Here is a 20,455-nt window from a genome sequence, read left to right as displayed (position 1 = left end):
TTATTGTGCAGTGAGTCTTGCCTAATATAATTCCTATGTGTAAAAAAAAAGGAAACCGACCACGAACCCTACTACGATGATAAAATTATTAATTATTATTAATAGTGAATATCTGCAGAATGCAGATATAGGTATCAATGCATCATGCATTCATGCCGATTGCAGCGTGTGAAATATTATTTTCTGTAGTTAATTGTAAAACTAATAAGACATGAACATTAATAATCTAAATGTTTTCTAAATATATATATATAACTATTGGCTATGCCAGAGGTATTCAAACTGTGCGTCGCGGCTCCCATGGGCGTCGCGAGAGTTTGCCAAGGGAGCCACGCGTCAAAGCACCGAAAACCAATATCATACCTAGGTCTTGTATAATTATTATAAATATTATTTGCAATCATTATGGAAATTTAAACGACACACCTTACGATTCGACCATTTGAAGTCTTATTTCTAGTCACTGTTATTATCACCCATATAGCATATTTCCCATATTGTATCCGTGTTTTGTTTTAATTTTTTCATAATAATTTGGGAGCCGTAAAAATATTGTGAACACCCAAAGGAGCCGCGTGCTGAAAAAGTTTGAATACCTCTGGGCTATGCGTTAAAAAAAAAAATCCAAAAATTATGCACTACCTAGTAATTTTTTTTAATTTTAGTATTTATTTGTTATTACAATGAAAATCATTTTAAGTACCTATAGTAAGTTTGTTTTTGATTTTAAATTACATAAAATATAACACAATTTACTTCACATTATGCAACCTGCAATTAGAAATTACTATCCATAGATGCAAAATAAAAATATAATTATTGATATTTAGCTTAGATCATATATATATGATTTAAGGTATTTAGTCATTATAACTCATTATACGGCTACAAGAGATAACACTTTAAATCAATGTCTTATATTTGATCAAATGAATATGTTATGCACGCGAGGTGACTCTTGGTGAATGGCGGATTTTAAAATAATATTATATTTTAAATATAATATTACTATAATTTCTTGGTATATTGTGTAGGTATGTATCGTCAAGTACGTGTGTTTATATTCTCGTTGTTTCGATGACACAGAGAAAACGTGTAATGTCTCATTGGAACACGCGCATATGTAATTATACAATTAATAATATTAATAACTATAAATTATAGATTTATATTATATACTTAAAAATTATTGTGCCATTTTCCGGACAGGTGGTTTGGTTTGTATTTTATTAATTTACTATTATAAATATACAGGTTATAAAAAGGTAAAAAAAAATGCTTACGTTTGTGAGATGCAGTCTTTTGTATAATGAGTAATGACATCAGACGCGTGAAATAGCCGGTACTTTACGAGGTCGCCTCAAACCACCATCGATTATTATCGACGATAGCATTGCTATAAAAATGTAAGCTTATAAACAGGGTAAGTAATTTATTTTATTGCAAACTATGCACAATATCTTGGGTATTAGGTATAAACAAAAACAATGCTGTTTTTGGCTTTAAGACCATCATTGTCTATCTCTAAGAAAAATAATATGATTATTATTAGGTGTTTATGAGATTGTTAAATTTATATTGTACAATATAGTATGTTGCTTGCCGCAATACGTTTTTCAACGATTTTCGGTATTTGTCCTAAATATTTTAAAGAGCCATTTTATTTCCAAAAATGTTTCACTGGTCTCCAATGAAAAAATAACCCTGTATAGAAAATAGAAATCGACGATCTGCATTATACATTCACAATATGATAACTATAAATATTGCAGTACACGCGATTTCAAACGTCGTGTCTGCACATTCACTGCACATTTTATCGTTTTTCTATCGATTATCGAGCACATACCATTGTGGTTCGTGTTATTGTTATTATTGTTTAATTTTAATTTTAATAAAGCACGGGATCATTATAACCAGAAACATAATAGAGATATTCAATAATCAATAGGTACCTATTATATTAATAATTTGTTTCTTTGGACTCCACTGAACATTTTAAAATGTTTTACTCAGTTGAAGCATATATAATTTGACTTTTTGGTTGTGGTATATTTTATTTTGTGTTTGTACTAGTGATGCAAATAGGAAATTATCATTTAGAAATTTTCAAGGAAAATATGTTTTATATATTTTTAATAACATGAGTTTTGTTGTAATAAAATAGCAATACGGTGAATGCCATACTACTCTGCAATTATTAAATATTATCAATATCTCTATACTCAATAGTTATGTCGAAAACAAAATTTTTAAATTATTACAATTTATACAATAACTACATATTTAATGTTATGAAATAAACGTCAAAATTCAATGAATATTTATAATTTTTACACAACTTTAGTAAAAAAGTAAGCACTATTAAAAAACAAAATTTAATTTTTAAAATTAAGAAATTTCCTTTTAGAAATTTCTGTAATTTTTCATCACTAATTGATACAATAATTTTATCTAGAGTAAATATATACTAATTAACCGTACCTATAATTATTATGATTAGTTGAAGCGTATTCATTTAAACTATGCGGTTCATTAGAATATCAATATAGTTAAAGTAGGTTACTTAACATAAGGAATAATAACTATATTAATTTAGTGGGTATTATCAAATACTTAGTTATAGTAATACTAAAATAGCAAAATTTTAGTTAAATAATAGTTATAGTTAGTATAATTATAGTTAATGGTAATAAATTTGATTTAAATATTTATTATATTTAACAACTGAACGTCAGTTAGTACGCATAATATGATTCGTTTCATTGTCAGTTGTTTAAATTAAACCTTAATATGTAAGATAGGATTTATATTCCCAAACTATAGAAAGATGGGTAATTCTTTTCTTGTGGAAATAATGGTTTTGAATAGTTTTTTCAATCTGAAAGCAATCTGATTTTAAATCTGTCATTTTTTTCAATTTTGTCAATTTAATATAATTCCAATCGGTATACATAGTCTCAACTCATAACTCAGATAAAAAATTGACATTTTTAGTATCGAATTTATTGAATGTAGGTAAGTTGAATAGCAAAAATAACTTGTTTAGTCATTTTACTCGAAAAAATGAAATCAGTTTTATAAAAAAACGATGAAGTCAGGAAGAAGACCCGGCTCCGATCAAACGACACGCTGGTCATTATCCGAATTGAGTGTTGCAGGGGACCTGCCTTGAGTGTAGGCGATAAGTGTGTGTCATCGTTTTGTCCAAACGGACGCGATCAAAATTAAATGGTGTATTTATTTGTTTGTTTTGGAACTCAATTTCAAATTTTCCTCATTTGTACCTATGCATCGTAATAATACTGTTTTTCCTTTCACCATCAGTTGCTTTTTAACCGATATTTTTTGGATGACATAGTTTTTTAAGAAAGCCGAAACCGTCTCATGAATAATTATTTTTTTGGACCGAATAGCTGCGTGATTAGAGCGATTAGTTTTACGAATCGCTCATCATGACAGTATTATTAATAGTCTGCTTTGGTATAAACCTCTACCTACTATATTATGGGCTATAATCGACTAAATCGCGGTTAGGTACTAAGACTGATGCACTTGCCGCCTTATTAATTATAATATCAGATATCTGTGCGTAATTAATGAGCTGCTCTGTTCTAAAGACGTCGAACGAAAATATTATTATAATTTATAACGATGTCACGTACCAGACGATAATATTATAAAACACGATAATATATTGTGTATGGTGTCGGTGTGCGCCTATAAATATTGCAGTAATAAACTGTATTAGGTAGTAATTAGATTTAGAATTTCCAAGTATTGATTTATTTAATTTTATAAAAAATCACAATAATACAAACAGAAAGAAATGTAGTACTATAGTATAATATATTGTAATACTATAATTACTAATTACTTATGCAATCGTTAGAAAAACGCAAACTAGTTGTTCACATAAAGTATCAAAACACATTTATATAATATTCTCCTACACTCCTTGACATTTATTTTATAAAATCAATCACTGGTACACAATACATAATATTTATTTTGATACGTTCTTCTGTCATTCATGTTTTATTCTATAGAAAGTTTAATTTATAACTTTTAATAATATATTCGACACATTCGGTAATAAATGTGCATCGCTGTCATATTCGTCTATTGACTATTATTCGTCAATATTTTATAACAACAGCAACAAAACTATATCGTTATTTAACTTAAAAAACATTTAAAAATTATAATAATTCTAGCTGATGCATTGTTAACACAAAATGTTCATCATTAATATATTATATTTTACGTCACTGCAGTACGTATTATTATTATCTTTTAACCAAAATTTAGATTAATTTAGATTTAGATACAATTCATGTAATTTTTTTTTCTTTATATATATTTCTCACTTTAAACCCAATGGCCCATGTTGCCGAGGGTATCATTAATAATAAAAAAAAAAAAGTACGTATTATTCGATATTTTTTTTAAACCAATATCTATTACTAATTCAAAGACCATTAGCCGTTTGTTAACAACATTATGTACAGTAAATTGTAATTTTTAGGTCAAGAAAATTAAATATTCATATTGTTTAGCTGGCATATATAGGGTAAATGGGCGATTCACCAAACATACTCATCCTCTTTTTTCATCAACAATGTAGTTATTCAAATCTGATTTTGGAATTTTTAAATAAAATTATAAACTATATTTTCAAATTCTTGGTATTTTATTGTACTACTTAAGAAATGTCAATTTTTCAAGTTTTTAAATCGGAACCCTCCTTTTTTACTGTAAATCATCTATTGGATAAATTGTTTGAAAATTTTAAATTATAATTAAAATAAGCTAAATATGAATGATATTATTATATTATTAGCCTTGATTTATAGTATTTTATCATATCATTATTTTGTGGGACGTCAGTGAATTGTTTTTAAATTATAAATGATATATATATATATATCATATTATTATCTATAGTATTTATTAAATTATATTGAATATTGAAGGATTTTCCATTCCGTGATTCACGCGTCCGTTTATTTATTTTTTTTCTTAGTGATTAGTTCATTACATTCACTGATTGTCATTTAAGTGAATATGTTCTTATAGTTTAATTAATATATATATAATTTTTATCGTTTTTTTTCAGGCCACCGGTTGCTGAAATTATGAAACGGATTTTAATAACGGTAATTAATATGAAAATTAGTCGTATCTATACTGAAGGTGCAGTTAACTGAGCGCAATGAGTTACAATTCTCAAATGTAATGAAATATTATAATATACTACCTAACGAGGAGAACGATAATCGTTCACAATTATTCAAAATCATACACAATGTATATTGTAAGTTATAGCGTATAGCTCAGAAGAATTGAAATATCAAAATAAATCATTATACCGATGATTCCTACAACGCTATAAAATATCACGAATATACCTATCGCTTAACGAGTAAATTATAATTTAAGTATATGCTACGTGGATTTTAATTTCCCCCCAAAAATGGCCTCAATGCAATTTTAACGGAGTAACTGTTACTACTCACAACTAACCACCCCGCCAAAATAAGCTTTAATTTTTGGGTCAGGTATTATGCATGGTTTAGATTTTAGAATACTGTAGGTAAGTATCAGATTCAAGTTTAAGTTGAGTATTCAAGAAATCAAGAATCAATATAGTGTTGATTTTTATTCTAATTATTTTAAGAACAAATTGTTTTTATGTTTTTGTCGTTATTTTATTTTGAATATTGTTATAATAGTCACTGGCGGACTGAGACTCTAAATCGGCCCCGGGAGATTGGCATAATCGACACAGCAATAATCTATAGTTATAACTTTATAAGTCATCCAGCAATTTTCATGAAATTGAAATATAAGCTAATGTGCAATGCTGCGTTAAGGAATAAAGCTCTAATTCTTTGATTGGTTGTAATTAATTTGTAATTGAAAATTTGAACTTCAACATTTGAACTTTCCAAAGAAATTAGCATAATACTAAATTATATTTAAAAAGGTATACTGATACATTTGGTCTGCAAAAAAAATATTCCAATAAAAAGATTACCTACCGAAATACTTAAACTTTCACTGCTAGTACATACTATGATCTGTGTATTATATTATTATTGTCCTAACTGGTTAGGTTAATCTTAATGTAAAACATCATGCACGCACAAAAACTGTCATCTATTATAATAATCCAAACGCAATTGTAATAAGTCACGATTGTGTGTAAAATGTGTGATTAAATTGCTTTCAATTTTATGAGCCTTTGTTTATACTCTATAGTGTACTATACGTCTATACCTAAAATTATTTTTTACAATTTACATTATTAATATTATTATTCATTAAAAAATATGTATATTTTTAATAATTTTAGATATATATACCACAGACTTTGTTCTATTATAAATTATTATCTATAATATTATTTTTACAATGGGTTAATAACTAGGTACATAGGTAATATTATATTAATTATGTAGGTATATGTAATAAATTTATTAATTATTGACTATTGATCTAGTCTGGAACTACCACTCATAAATTCAAGTAATTTTTCTACATTAAATATCGGCACCAATATTTGTACCACCACCCAGGACCGTCTGGGGTCTTGTTTAGATTTTATAACGTTCGTTATTATTTTAGCGTTTTGTCGGAATAATATAAACTCTATCGGCAACGACGTGCTGCCTTTATCCATCAGAGAATCGTTGACGACGATCGTGATAATATTATTTCAGGGTAGGTATATTGTTCGTGCGAAAACGATTTTAACATAACAACAGTAATAATAGGATAATGCGAGTGCATGTTTTAATGTAAAATTATAATATTCGGGGCTCGACGAATACACAATTTAAATTACGTTTCGTGTGGGTGGTGTGTCACCGCATTACATATACAGTGTTCTGCGAGGATTTACCCATTGCGATATCTCCCAAAATAATGGAGATATCAAAATTCTGGTTTAGACTTACAAGTCTAAAATTAGCAAATTCACTTCTAACAAATAACTTTTTGATTATCAGTGATTCTCTCAGCGTCCTAACAGCACTAAAAAACCCGTGGCCCAAAAAAGAGATCACTCAAATTACCCAATCTGAACTAATCAACTCCCGGAAACTCTACAAAATGGCTATCTTTAATTTTTTTTTGAAAATAATATAATAATAAAAATATGTTCATTAACTTTTTTACCAAAACACAAAAATTAATTAAAATATGAAATAGTTGTAGTTCTCATTAGAAAACCAGAATTATTTTGATATTTCCATTATTTTGTGAAATATCGCAATAGGTAAATCCTCGCGGGATATCCTGTTTACTATTTAAAGTCACTGCAGCCTTCTTTGGATATTACTTCGGGTGTACCTCGTATTACGATCTTGTGGACGAGATGTGGTTTTATTATCGCGTTACGGTTGTCGCCTACTAAACGTGAGCTCTCGTCAAAGTGCGTATTTGCCGTATTTGGTTTCCATTTAAAACAAGAAATTGTTCACAACAATTTTCGCGCAATATATAATATTATCATTATCACAATATATATATATAGGTATAATTTTATTATAATATATATTTACTACCTACGGCGGCGTTGCTGCGGTTCACGCTTGTTAAACCGAATAAGATGTATTTTTCTAAAATTTAAAATTCTTAATCATACAATAGTTATTAATAATATCATATTGGTAGGCACCTACGGACATTTTTCGGAGAAGAAAGAGTCGGATTCGCAATGTCATATTACAATAATATAATTTAATAAATAATTGCTTATGGCGCTTATGCTGTAGTGCAGTGGTTCCCAAACTCGCATAGCAGGTATAATAATGTATTATGTATCCATAACGCATAATTTTGGAATTTTCGACCTGTTTCAATGGCAAACATTTTATACAGTAAATTAAAATGTTAATTTTATGAATACTCCAGTCCGATTACTCGCGTGTTGCTAAGCCACCTAACCTAGTCATTTTTTGGGTTTTTACAATTACTATATTTTGTACTGCTGCGCTGTAATAAGATGTATAGTTTTACGTTTTTGATGTGTAATGTAACCGTAATGTGTCGATTTTTATTTTCGTATAAAACATTCTATGTTTGTTCTATAATGTATTTTTTTATGTACCTACACATGCATAGTATCAATACAATATGTATAATGTGAACAAGGTGATCTATGACAAAATATAACCAAAACGTGTCATTTAAGATACTCATTATTTAAAAAAACACTAATGTTTTTGAATTAATTTTATAAAATGTTAATTCGTTTGAAACATTTAAAAATAAAATATATTTTATGCTACCTATATTTTATCGATATATTTTTTTAAATTTTTTACTAACAACATACGTACATTTTTAATTCCTTATCACACATCAGAATAGTTTTTGGAGTAGGTATATTGATCGGGTTCGAGGGCGTCATTTAATTGTCAATAACCGTTCAAGGATGACGTGCGGGCTGAGCTAAAATTTGGTCATTCTTAATATGCGTTAGAACCGACCATGAACTTCGCTATATATTCTTTGTGCTCATTTTTACTAAATATTACATACTCGATAGGATAAAATAGACGTGTTTTCCACTTATTATAGCTATTCGCTTATATATTAATAATATAGTTTAGAAATCAGAGAAGTAACACTTGGTAATTATTAATATTGTAGATAGCCTGCAGTTCACATTTTATTTCATAAGTTTCGTATATTCAGATACCTAAAACGATTGAATAATATATTAAAATATTATAATATTATCATCACAGTTTTTACCATTAATATAATGTTATCCCTATGTTTAAATATTGCTTAATCTCACTCTCCGCAGAGTTCCGAAAAAATGTTTTAGTTTTACAAATTCATAGGCATAAAATATTAAATTAAATTTAAATTGGTTATTATTATATCATTCTTCACAACTATATTAGATTGATAATAATATCGATGACAGGTAATTTTTGACTAACGAAAATAAAAAAATATTTAACAAGTCGACAGTTTGCATAATACATAATAAACAATAATACTTATTTTTTACCATTAATAAATACAACTGAAGTAGTGAAGTCAACTCAAGAATATATTTTTATCAAGTACTTTAATGGTTTTAATCATTACATGTATAATATTGGTATTTTAAAAGCATCTATACGATTACGTACCTAAATACTTATTACACGTTGTTGAGTATTGTAAAATAATGTGTATGATATTAAAATATTCGAACAACAATAAATTTATAATAATAAGGAAATTATCCGTCTAGAAGTCTTATAAAAATTTTCGTTGCATATAGTATATGTAATTTCCCCCACTTTTATAGTATAGTTACGGTGGCATGTTATGGAAATTATAGAGAATTATCTGCACGATTTCTCTAATGTGTTCTAAGTGTTCATCAACGGTAGGTGCGTTAATTTATTTCCAATATATTATATTATATTATAACGACGTGTTATAATAATGTACCGATAAAATATGAACATTATAAAAGTGGAGCAATAATACACATTTGGCCAGTCGTAGGTATGAATTATTCCATTCGTCCCACGGGTTGTCTCAAAGTTTTAGCGGGGCAACAAAAGAAAGGCGTGTACACCTACCCATTCATAATATAATGTTATACATATATGTTATATAATATTATGGGCAGGTACCTAGTGTACGGCGTGCGTGTCCATGTGTTGTGTATGCACAACGAGGACATAGCGACCGTCCGTTTGCCGATCAATAACGTCGTAAAAAATATAACTACCTATCCAAATTTTAGGAGGAACGACACAGTGCGAGGATTAGCGGTAAAGGCTTTGGCCGCCGAGTCTAAATTTATAGGTTATAATATACACTACGACCAGCCGTACCTATAGCTGAAGGGCATAATATAGCTGGGCCGAGCATATCGAGCATAATATTATATTATTATAGTATATATGTAATATTATATATAGGTACAAAGACACTTTGAGATGCACATTATCGTCGATGTAGTTTCGCAGGTAAAGATTAATGGTGTAATGTCAAAAATAAAACAAGATGTATCACTTTGCGGAAATTTACTTAAGTCAATGTGGCCCACACTAAAATCAAATTGTAAGTTAATTCTAAAATTTAAAGTTAAAAAAAAACATTTGTGTCATTTATGAACTTCTCCTACAATACTCTTATACCTAACCAAACATCTTGTCTCATTTTATTATTATTATTATTAGTATGTTTTTTTATTCACTAAATTCAGTGAACAGTTGTACATTTTTATATTGTCGATAAATTATTATCATTAAAAATGTAAGCACGAAGTACTATAATTCAATAATTTTCCAATCAAGCCAACCAAGCTCGGCAAGCGCTCCTATGCATCCCTTCGTCTATTGTGCCTACTGTAGAATATTTTATACAAATGTACAAATTAAAAAAAAAAAAAAATGTAAGCAGCTGCAAGTGATTTTCAAAAATTAAATTAGGTCCTTTTTAAATCTTAGTGAGGACCACACTGATGTAGATTATATTGTTGGGTAGACGTTGTCGTCGGGTCCGCTTTTCTCTATAGATGACGAAATCGTATAATATATAGTGATAGGATTTTTGTTTCATTTTGTGAATCGCGTCCCTTCCTTTTCCAGCTCCTAAAGTATTCACTCCTTTTGTTCACTGATAATCATATTATTATTACCATTCCTCAGTTCATTAACCGTTCCGTGACTAGGTCACTTGGGTTGTCATCGTCGTCATTTCGTTATAATATTATCATTTTAATGGTACATTTAGCCGTATAAGGATACTAAAATTGTTATTAACGATAGTTTCGGTCGGATAGTTGTCGCTCGACTAGTGAACATATTTTATTGTCTCTTTATTTCTTTTAAATTCAAACAGTCCAACCTATATAGTTGTCCATTATCCATCGCTATACGCCAGTTAATTTATATTACCTAATATTTTTAACAAATAACTACGGACACAGAATTCTGCGCCATAGCCCATAGGTAAGTACATTTGACCGGTTGAACGAAGGGGGACGAAAGAACGGATGGAATCGTTTCTCTATCGGACTCGTTCATTTACAACGATTCGTTCTCGACCTATCGGCTATCACTACGACCACATTTCACCGATTCAGGTGTTTTATTATTATTGCTTTAATGAGCGACATCGAGACAAATAATCATAATGATGTTTTTATAAGATATCAGACATAGTACAAAAAACTCCACTGGATTTTCCGTGACTTTCTCGATCGGTCTGCAGGCCAACATCAACATGTACAATGTACACATACCGAATCGACGATATCGCGGGTACATTTTTCTCACCCATCGTTTGACGGTTGTATTATTAGTATACGTATACCTATACACGAGGGGAATGCGAGTGGGTAAACACGAGTCGATACGGCGCGGCGTGTAGGCCCGACTCTGACTTTCCGGCATCGTCGAATGTCGATATTTCGATTGGCGGCGGTAGTTTTTTTTTAAGGGAAAACCGGTGAATGATACACACATCAGATCCGATACGTTTCTTCCTCCACTTTTCGTCATTCTTCGTCCTTTCACCGTCTCACTTCCATCCTACAAAGTCTCAATGACGTGCACTATAATTTTTTTCTACTTCGCGATGACCGGAGTTGAGTCATCTGTGGGAAAACAAAAAAAAATATTACCGCTGCAATAATAATATAAATTTAGCATCACAATATTATATTATATACTAGTACGAGGCGATTAATAGATTATTGTTATTATTATAGGAAGCTTGTGTAGCTCGTAATAATTTCTTTTATACATGTAAAAACACACAGACACACACACACATACAATATTATGTAAAATATTCATGACTTGTCGACTGTCGTTGGTGGAGAGAATTTGGTTGTGGTGGGGAGAAGTGGCCGATAAATATAACCGGCGAGCCGGCACCGGCATTAAACAGTCAGTCGACGTACACGCTACTCACTAACCATTTCAATTTCTTTTCCAACGTCAAAACTCAAACCGACCGATACAGGTAAACCAAACTATGCTAGTACTACTTGAGTTATATAATATTATTATAATAGGTTACCTACGAACATTATTGTTAACTTATATTCTTTAACAAGGATGGTCCAAAATATCGAATATGGGTTACTGTTTTTTTTTAACAGACTTATAATCTGATACTTTTGTTTTTACCGCATTGAGTGTCGTTACATAACGTTATAATATTTCGCATTCTTACGACCAATACAGAATACAGATTTTTTTTCTTCAAATTTTAACTGTCGATTTTGGATATTTTTTGAAAAAAATCTATGAAATTTGTTTGAGTACCGTTGTTCAAGTAATCATTTTCTTAATTTTCGTAGGACATTGCATTGTACATATTATTTTAAGAAATTAATTATTATTCTATACTACATTAGTAAAGATTTTTTAAAGTCTTCACAGAACTTTACAGTAAAACATATTATGTACGAGTATTATGTTACCGTATAACCGTGGATATCAATCTAATATAAAAAAAAAAGATTACCATATAACTATTATCACACAAATTAAATCGATTAAATCACAGAAACTATGATAGATTAAAAATTCCATACTATTCATTCAGAATCAGTTCTTTTCATGTACCTTTAAATCGAAACATTTTATAATTGATAAACCAATAGTATTGAATATTGTATTTGTGCAATTTTACATAGAAATTCCTATTATTTGTGCAGGATACATGACATTTTTTTGAAGTTAATTTTAATTATTTCGAACCTTGAGAATTGGTGCCCAAAGAATCAAGTCTCGTCTCTTTAAATAATATATAAGGTATAATTTACTACCCGTAAGAAAAACTTTATTATTCTGTGCTGTACCTAAAAGCTATATACTGTAAAAGTTATTATAGATGTATTTGGTTCGTATACTTTTATGTTTTTTTAAGTATAGTGTGACTAGAGTGCTATGTTTATTTTTTTTATTTTGATCGTGGGTAGTAGATGCTAAAAATCCTATGTTGTTACAAAAAAAGTGAAAGGACTCTGTATTCAAGGCCATATTTGCTCAACGATAATACCGACAAATGGCCTTGGATTATGTTTGTTGTCAAGTAGTCATAGAAATTATAGCGGCAAACCACAATTAATATTATTTTCGTAGTAATCCAAATTATTCAAGCTCACGGGCACAGTAAAAATGTATGCTTCCTATTATTACTATTATGCTATTGGAACAACAAACAGATATACTTTATTTTTGTTTGATGTTGCGCCAATCAGTTTAATGATATCGATATAAGTTTTCTATACCTATTCGATTTATTTTTCTTATGTTTTTTCCGCATGTCTAAAAAAAAAAAAAAACCAGTGAGTAAATTATTACAAACTGTAGGTATTTACATTAAATAATATGTTAGTGTTTTTTGAAAAAATAAAAATGTTATTATTTTTGGTTTAAACTATTAAGTTACACATTCAAATCTATAAACGGTGTAGTTATAAATTAATTTTTGGGCGAGAAATCCTTGAAGACCGAAGTTTAATGTTATCCTTGAGTTTATCCTTGGTGTCCTTGCATTTATAAAATAATTTAGGCTCATTTGATTACAAGTATTATATAGGTATATTTATTTTTCAAATTAAAAAAATGATTTATGTGGTCATAATTACTATATAAACGAACGTAATACCAGATTTTTGTTTATCGATTCACTAACTCTGAAGGTCTTTTTTTGTCATCCGGTGAAATGTATTTAATTAATTAACAATTTCGGTGGGATTGGAACTTTTGTCAGGTCAACAGGTTTATAATAAACAACAAAAGCTTGTAACGTAAATAATTTATACCATATGTGTTATTCTTTTTTTGTAAATGTACGTTTACGCTAAAAGTCATTACATGTGCTGTACGGTTTCCGAAAAAAAAAAAAAATGTCTAACTATTTTTTCAACTAACATTATTACGTGCCTGTTACCAGTGTTACCGACTGTAGTCTTCTGTGGTTGGAAAAGTTTGAACGACATTCGTCGTATACCGTGACCGTGGCACGGGCGTGGTGCACAAAAAAAATAAAATACTGCCAACAGTGTCGTTTGACCGCTACCGTAATTAATAATGATAATTAAATGATATCCTGAAAACAAAAATTGTTGGTAGTTCGCAAACGTGCGAACCACACATGAAAAAGCGATTAAAAATTTTTAAAAAAATAATTGAAATAAAAAATAGTTCATAACACATTTGGTTCGTCTTGATTCGTCGAGTTTGTTCCGGGAAAACTGCAACTCACGCGTAACCGGTTATTACCTGTATCTAATATTATAAAACATCGTTGGCTGCAAGGTTAATGCACTGCAGCGCAGTAAGTGCATTCTGGTGCAGGAATTCCGTCGCACATACTGTAGACCTATAATATGATGCAATATTATATATTTATATTGCCACTTACATTACCGACTGTTGTTGTTGTAGTTGTAGGATTTGTTGAGAATAAAATATGAAATATAAGACGTCATGGTCGACTCACTCGGATTTCAATATTATCGAAATGGTGTTCTCATGCATTTGACGGGATATCCCAGAAAGGAAACAAATAATTATCGTTGTTCGTATATAATGATAATATTATTAAGTATCTTCGGTTTTAGGGTTCGTGACACGCGAAGCGACCAACGTTATTTTTTATTTTTTGCTGCGTGCGTGCAAGTGTTTCGTCTTGTTAACGACGGTGGTCAGGTTAAAAACACGAACGTTGAAGGTGGTTGTTCTTGAATGTTTCACTGATGTTGTAGAAACACACTACCGAATTGTTGTTGGTCCAAACCGTTGTCCAAACTAATAATTATGATCGTATTGTCCCATTTCGGGATAGTGATCTTCTATGTAAAATATGATTATTTTGGTGCAAATCATCATATAATATTAGACATTTCACTGATATACCGTCCCTCTCACGTTTCAACTGTATCGAGATAGGTGACGTCTTTCAGTTACTGAGTTACTCTGATACAGTACCTACCTACAATATAATACAGTGAAACCTCTAAATACCGGACACTCTCGGTTGCTTAAATGTCGTCCGCTATTTGGAGGTGTCCGCTATTAAGAGGGGAAATACAGTAAGTACACATTTCACCGTTTCCAAAATTCCGTCCGTTATTTGGAGGTGTCTGTTAAAGGAGGTTTCACTGTATTACCTATATTATTTTAATATTTTAATCACCCTGTATATATATACTATATATATATTATATTACTATAGACAGCGTATTATACTTTTGAGTCTTTGAGAAGTCATATATTGAGCCAACGTTAAAATGCTTTGGATAATAATTAGTTGTAATACGTATAATACGACCACTGCGGATTTAAAAGTGATTCGTTCTCGTTGTTTTATTGTACCTACCTATCTACTTAGTACTTACCTACCTAATATTCCAATACTAGTATCTATATTAAAAGTGTGTTTTTTTTTTATTTTTGTAGAATGCCGATCGATTTTTACTACACTCCTGGTAGTCCACCATGCAGATCCGTTTTGCTTACTGCCAAAGCTTTGGGTTTGGAATTGAACTTGAAAACTTTAGATCTTCACCACGGTGAACACTTGAAACCAGAATTCGTCAAGGTAAATTTTCGAAAAAATATGTCTCATTCTATTGTTTTGTTAGTACCTGTGCTGTACGGTGTGTTAATATTATAATCGTTTTTATTTTATAGCTAAATCCTCAACATTGTGTACCAACACTGGTGGACGGTGACTTAGTTTTGTGGGAGAGGTGAGTCCAAGTTAAAATATTTATTAGATAGGTAACTATAATACGAGTTGTAAATGTAATGTATTATTAATATAAATAATAACATAAACGTATTATATAGACATTTATTGTTAACAGTATAAATCGTAATGACGTACAATATATTATTTCTACTCGCTAATAACCGATGGACAGTCCCCACCGATCGTAATATGATACTTATGATTATTGTTTGTATAAACAGTATAGGTGTAATATCATATAATATAAATGTTGAATATGCAACAATAAATAATGAAAGATATTATTATAATATGTAAAATAATATATTTGGTTTACAATAACTGCTAATTAAAGTACAAAGTTCTTCCGGCTATACTGCAGATAAGATAATAACATAAGTCTTCGAAATTATTGACACGTTATTTATTTTTCGGTATAAATAATAATATATTTTGTACACTTCATTATTACGTCAGCTGTATTATTATACCAACGTAAATAATAATAATAAATAATTTTAATCTGTATATTATATGTAGTACCTATTGTTTATGACTAAAATTATGATAAATATGGCTTATAGATATATAGTATATCGAAGTGTTATTTGTTATTATAAACTTTAAAACTTAATTTGTCCATCATTATGTTAATTTATTATTAAATTTCAACATTTTATGAGAGGTATGCATAAAGCACGAATTAGCGTGGTATAGAGTCTTATTATAACATATGGCTCTATATATGCATATTTAAAACATTTAGGAGATTTAGTGAAATTTATGCGATCATTTATACTTAATACATAATATAACTTTTAATGATAATTTTACTATAGTAAGGTCTAATATACATATATGTACATCACAGTTAAGATATTACTCAGTTTTCAAAAAATATCTAAATTACATAAAATCGATTTAGTGATTAGCATGATATACATTTTATAATACAAGTGACAAGAGCAAAATTGTATATTTTCCGAAATGATTTAAAAAATAAAATTTCTAAATTCTTAAACTATATAATTTATTCTACGTATTATATAGATTGTGGCATACATTAGCTTTGCATTTTAGTTATATACAATATTACTTCACGCATATATTAGGTATACATGATTTATTCTGTTTATCTAAGCACATTATGTTTACTATAAATAATAATAATAAAAAAATGTATTATTCAGTTAGAGCTAACTAGCTGGCTAGTAACATCCGTTATCTACTCTTCCGGGTAAATACAAATATTATACGCTACAATATTAAAAATCTAGGCTAATAACCTTTTGATGTTGAAGCCTTTACCTCAAAAAAAAAAAAAAAAAAAAAAAATATTAAAAATGAAGATAAACATCCAAACGTAATTCCGACTGTATAACATGTACAACAGACCTTCGTAAATTGGATAATACTAACTTTCGAAGCGATTTATTTGTTCCGATCGACTTATTGGCATATTTCACTATGAAAATTGTATTTAAACGTTAATGTAAATAATGTAGTGTATAGTATCATCATATTATTATTATTGACTTGTTGAGTTATTCGAAGGAACATTTGTGCAACGTAACTCTGTCCCATAACGTTGTGTGATTCGTAGTCATTATTCTCGGACAACGATCATTAGATATTGATTGTAATATTTTGATTAATTTTATACGGTGGTGCATCCACCCCCGTATACAATTGGGGAGGGGGGAAGAGCGCACCACCGACTGCTTGTAATAATAATAATATAATACTTAATAATAAATATTAGTTTTTTTTTAAAAAATAATTGATGTTTCCATTGCAGCCGTGCAATAATCGTGTACTTGGTTCAAGCTTACGGAAAAGACGATTCACTGTTCCCCAAAGACCCGAAGAAGCAAGCGTTGGTAAATCAAAGACTGCAGTTTGACGTCAGCACCTTGTACCCAGCCTTTTCCGATCAATACGTGAGTATCTGAATTCATATTATAACGACAAATTAGCAACGGTTATCGTTTTCATTTGACACGATGGACTTTCCTTCTCGGAGTTTAAATATGATCGTTACAGGTTACCTGGTAGGTACTTACCTTTTTTTTTTCGGACGCACACTGAATATTATTATACGGTACCAATATTATTAAAGTTTTACACACGGTACCTATAGGAATAATATTCTACCGACTAACCTTACTACTCGTCATATAATTATATTGTATTATTCGTTTAGGTTTGTCATAAAAATATTATGACCAAGATACCGAGGGGACCAGTGATCAAATAAAATAAATAAATTGTTAAAAATGAATTTAAAAAAAATGAAGGAATAGTTTTCTACACGTTAAAACCATTTTTCGAGACGTGTAATATGTAGTTGGTTTACTTAATAAAAAATTCAAGTCATTTAATTTATAGCAATTTGTTCACGGACGATACTATCTAAAATCGTTAAATATAGCTCCCCTCAAATTTCTTAGAAACTCCCAATAAAAAAGGTACGGTGAAATGTCCCGTTGACGCGTTAGATTTTTATTATAGTTTTGTATATATATATATACATAATACATTTGTCGAATTGTGATTAAAATTTTTTTTTTCATTTCAAAGTACCCGTGGATTTTCGCTGGAGTACCGAAAAGTGACGACAAAGAGAAGAAAATCCACGAAGCACTCGCGTTTTTGGATATCTTTTTGGGATCGTCCACTTGGGCTGCCGGTAATTCAGTGACTGTGGCCGATATAGCTTTGGTCGCTTCTATTTCGACCTTTGAGGTATGTTCTAAACGATTTTTTTTTTTTTACACAACTTGGGCACACGTTTAACACGGATTTTTCGGGTATTCTTCAGGCTGTCGGCATTGACTTGAAGAAGTACGCCAACATCTCCAAATGGTTTGAAAAGTCCAAGAGTACATTAATAGGATACCAAGAGGCTAATCAAAAGGGAATCGATGGATTCAAAATCATGGTAAACAACCTCACCAAGAAATAGGCGTCTACACTTAAATGCGTTTATTCCGATCAGATTCAGATTTCGTGTTCCGTGTTCTGATTACACCATTTTCGTTTTACACTATTCAATGGTATAATATAAATTATTGCTTTTTAAAAATTAAAAATTATAAACAAACACTTTTTTGTATTCTTGTTCTTTTTTTGTGAATTGTTTTTTAAAAGCTGTTGCCCAACGGCTCAAAATCATAGTCGACCCTTCAATTAAAAAAATTGATGCACAAAATAGTAATTAAAACAGACTTCCGCATAATTATATAGATAATAGCGTTTTGTTATTTGTTAGACGGGCTGACTAATAACTATAATTGGTGATGCAGCACTTATGTGCAGTGATCGAAACTGGTTTAACCAGTATACTGAAAAATTTTATGAAATTATAATCATTAATCGAAGTGTCGTAATATTATAAAAATCTATCGCATATTATGTAATTCTAAATTTTCACAGACATCAAAGGGACGACAAAAAGAAGAAAGATACTATATAATATGAGCACCATTATAGTGTTAAATAATATGTAAATGTATTCCTGTTTGCCACATAAAACTAAATAATAATATAATACGCTAAACAATTATATTAGGTATATCTAATTATTTTCTTAATAATATGTTATCAATTATTATTAATTGAAGATTGGTAATTATGATTACAAATTTACTAAAAAATATTGTAAATTTCTAAAAATCCCTTAATTGAGGCTTGAAATGTGTGTTCTATGAATTACAAATGTGTATATTAAATCTAATAAAATTTATTTAAATTGATTTAACAGCAAAAGTTGAAACTTATAATATTTTCAATAGCCTAACTCACTTATTTTTATCTCAATTTAAATTAATATTTTGTTCAAATATCATACAATGCTATTTTCACAATTTGGTGTAATGTGCAATTTGAAGGTGGGTTTAAGACTTAAGTAGATACTATAGATATATGTTATCCTATTTGATAATAGTCATGCATAAACACAAATATTATAGAAATTTAATTATTATTATAACAAATAAGTTATCGTGATTTATATTGCACACTTACTATGTAGATGTCAGATATATCTGATACACATTTTTTACTTAATAGGTGCTTAGTATTGGATCTTCAACTTATTACAGAGTCGGAAAATGCATTATTGTAATTACTAATTACACAATAGACAAATAAATAAATCGGTTTTACAATGCAAGGCCATTTCTAATTCAACAGCTTGTTTTCACAAATTATAATTAAAAAATTTTTGTTTTTGCGTAATTTGCGAACATTTAACATTTTTTTTGCTTCTCAACCAATTGACATACGACCTAACACCATTGAGGTTATAAATAATTGCGATCCCGGATGTGCTTTCCATCAATGAGTGTTTTAAAAACTAAAATCGAAACTCATTCGGGTTTAAATAGGGTACTTACAAGGTAAGATATAGATAATAATTTATACATTTCCATCTATCTATAGATATATTATTAGAAACAATTTAATAGGATTATATATTATTTCACACTTGATATTATAGATTAATAGACTACATATAGTACCTTTGTAAAATAAACATAATTACATGTGTATAACATTTTAAAATGTCAACTTTTTTTACTCAAAAATAAAAATCTAATATTTATAAGCTTTATACTGGGAGTACTAATTAACTATAATTTACTATAGCATTTATGTATAATTTATAATAATAATATTATATATTATATTAAAACTAGTCTCAATATTAATGTTTTGTACAGTTTATGTGTAA

At 29.3% G+C, this 20,455-nt stretch overlaps 1 protein-coding gene across 1 annotated transcript; it reads left to right on the top strand.

Moving 5' to 3' along the window:
- The first annotated feature begins 11,838 nt into the window (after positions 1–11,838).
- On the top strand, positions 11,839–18,825 carry LOC107171413 (glutathione S-transferase 1-1-like). Its single transcript, XM_015521658.2, has 6 exons — positions 11,839–11,994; positions 15,447–15,588; positions 15,681–15,739; positions 17,519–17,660; positions 18,301–18,465; positions 18,542–18,825. Exons 2-6 carry the CDS (start codon positions 15,448–15,450, stop codon positions 18,683–18,685), a joined length of 651 nt encoding a protein of 216 aa, XP_015377144.1. The 5' UTR covers positions 11,839–11,994; position 15,447; the 3' UTR covers positions 18,686–18,825.
- Positions 18,826–20,455: the final 1,630 nt, after the last annotated feature.

The sequence above is a fragment of the Diuraphis noxia genome, unplaced genomic scaffold (assembly GCF_037042655.1).
Source record: "Diuraphis noxia isolate RWA-SAM2 unplaced genomic scaffold, SU_Dnox_SAM2 contig0005, whole genome shotgun sequence".
NCBI lineage: Eukaryota > Metazoa > Arthropoda > Insecta > Hemiptera > Aphididae > Diuraphis > Diuraphis noxia.
This window is presented reverse-complemented; position numbering and strand designations above follow the sequence as displayed.